Source organism: Eimeria necatrix, genomic scaffold (genome assembly GCF_000499385.1).
Source record: "Eimeria necatrix Houghton genomic scaffold, Enh_scaff1537, whole genome shotgun sequence".
Classification (NCBI taxonomy): Eukaryota; Apicomplexa; class Conoidasida; order Eucoccidiorida; family Eimeriidae; genus Eimeria; species Eimeria necatrix.
The window spans coordinates 1-1665 of record NW_013654983.1 but is presented as its reverse complement, the minus strand read 5'-3'; the positions used below and the strand labels follow the sequence as shown (position 1 = coordinate 1665).

The window sequence follows — 1665 nt, the reverse complement described above, 5'->3', positions numbered from 1 at the left end:
ATATATATATATATATATATATATATATATATATATATATATATATATATATATATATGTATATATATATGTATGTATCCCTATAAAAGCATATTGCATGCATGCATCTTTGCTGCTGCAAGACGAGTCCTTGGGGACTGCAGCAGCAGCAAAAGGCGCCTCTGGCCCGAGAAGCTGCGCATGCGAAGCAGCCCCCTTGTTGCTGCAGCGCATGCATGCTCAGTGCATGCATGCGCAGTGCATGCATGCTGCATGCGCAGTGCATGCATGCTGCATGCGCAGTGCATGCATGCTGCATGCGCAGTGCATGCATGCGCAGTGCATGCATGCGCGCAAGACATTTTTGCACGGAATTTCGTGCAGTTTCTTTAAAGGCTATTTCCTAAATGCTCTATAGGGAAAGCTGCGCGAACTGCGCTGCAGAGTTTCGGGCTAAACGCATGCAGCTCAAACTGCGCATGCAAAAAGAAGATGTTGAGATCTAGAATAGGCATTTGGGTGCATGCAGGAGTGCGTTAAGTGGAGCACTGCAGTGTGTTTGTTCTGCATGCATTCAATATACTAGAAGACACAAAAAGGCCACACAAGGCCAAGACGCAAAGCTGCCTCCCGCTGTCCCAGCCTCAGCAGCTAGCCGGGCTGGACTGCAGCAAAAGGAGCAGCAGAAGCAGCAGCAGAAGCAGCGGGAAAAGGGAAAAGTGCAGAAAAGTGGGATTTGTGCAGTGCATGCGGCCCCCGGGAGTGCTGCAGGGGCTGAGGGAAGCGGCAGCGTCTGCTGTTTGCATTAAAATGGGAAAAAAGAAATATAAATGAATAAATGGGCAAAAAAAGCTACGGGAAATCTCAAACTGGAAGGGAAGCACACGGGGCGCCGCGGGAGCAGCAGCGGGCAGCGGCGCCGGCGCAGCAGCTGGCCCTTAGAAAGCGCTCACACAGAAGCGAAAACATACAAATTGAAAGACTTTTAAAATTAAAAAGAACAACTTAATTAAAACTGAAGACAGAGGGGCGCGTTGCTGCTTTGCTGCGCACGAACGCGTGAGGGGCTTCTGCGGTGTACGTACACCCCAGCGGGTGCTGCGATCGCGCGACGCGGCAGTTGTGTGGCGCAGCATTTATATTTTTGAGTTGGATTTGTTGGAAAGTGTTTAGGGAGGCGTTGAATATTGGGGGAAGAGGCGGGGGAGGAAAGCGACGGGGGAGCGTCCGCGGCTGCGGGAGCGTCGTTGCCGCAGCAGCAGCCGCAGCAGCAGCAGCAGCAGCAGCAGCCGCATGCTGCTTCGCGTGGCGCAGACAGGCGGCTGCAGTTTGAAGGGTTGCAGCTCTTTAGTCCGTGCAACAAAATCTAATTCCTTTCTTTCCACTTTATTCTCCCAAGGACCCCCACCCCCTCAAGATGGAGCCAGCGGAGGTCCTCGGCAGCGCGGCAGAGACGACCAGCACCACGCCCGCGCAGACGGCGGTTTCTTCGGCCCGTCCGGAGCGCAGCGAGAACTTCATTTTGGTGAGTTCGCCTTGCTGCAGCAGCAGCAGCTGCAGCAGCAGCAGCAGCAGCAGCGGCAGCAGCAGCAGCAGCAGCGCCCGCGCGCCGCTCCCCGCCCGCCTCCGCGCCCCCGCCTCCCCGCCCGCGCTCCACACCGCCCAAATTGCAGCAGAACTTTCGGT

At 54.6% G+C, this 1665-nt stretch overlaps 1 protein-coding gene across 1 annotated transcript; it reads left to right on the top strand.

Annotated features, from left to right (window-relative positions):
* Positions 1-1396: 1396 nt before the first annotated feature.
* Positions 1397-1504, top strand: ENH_00016620 (hypothetical protein, conserved; the record flags this gene model as incomplete). Its single annotated transcript, XM_013584412.1, has 1 exon — positions 1397-1504. A coding segment is annotated over one exon (108 nt), but the record flags the coding sequence as incomplete, so codon positions are not given.
* Between the last annotated feature and the right edge of the window lie 161 nt (positions 1505-1665).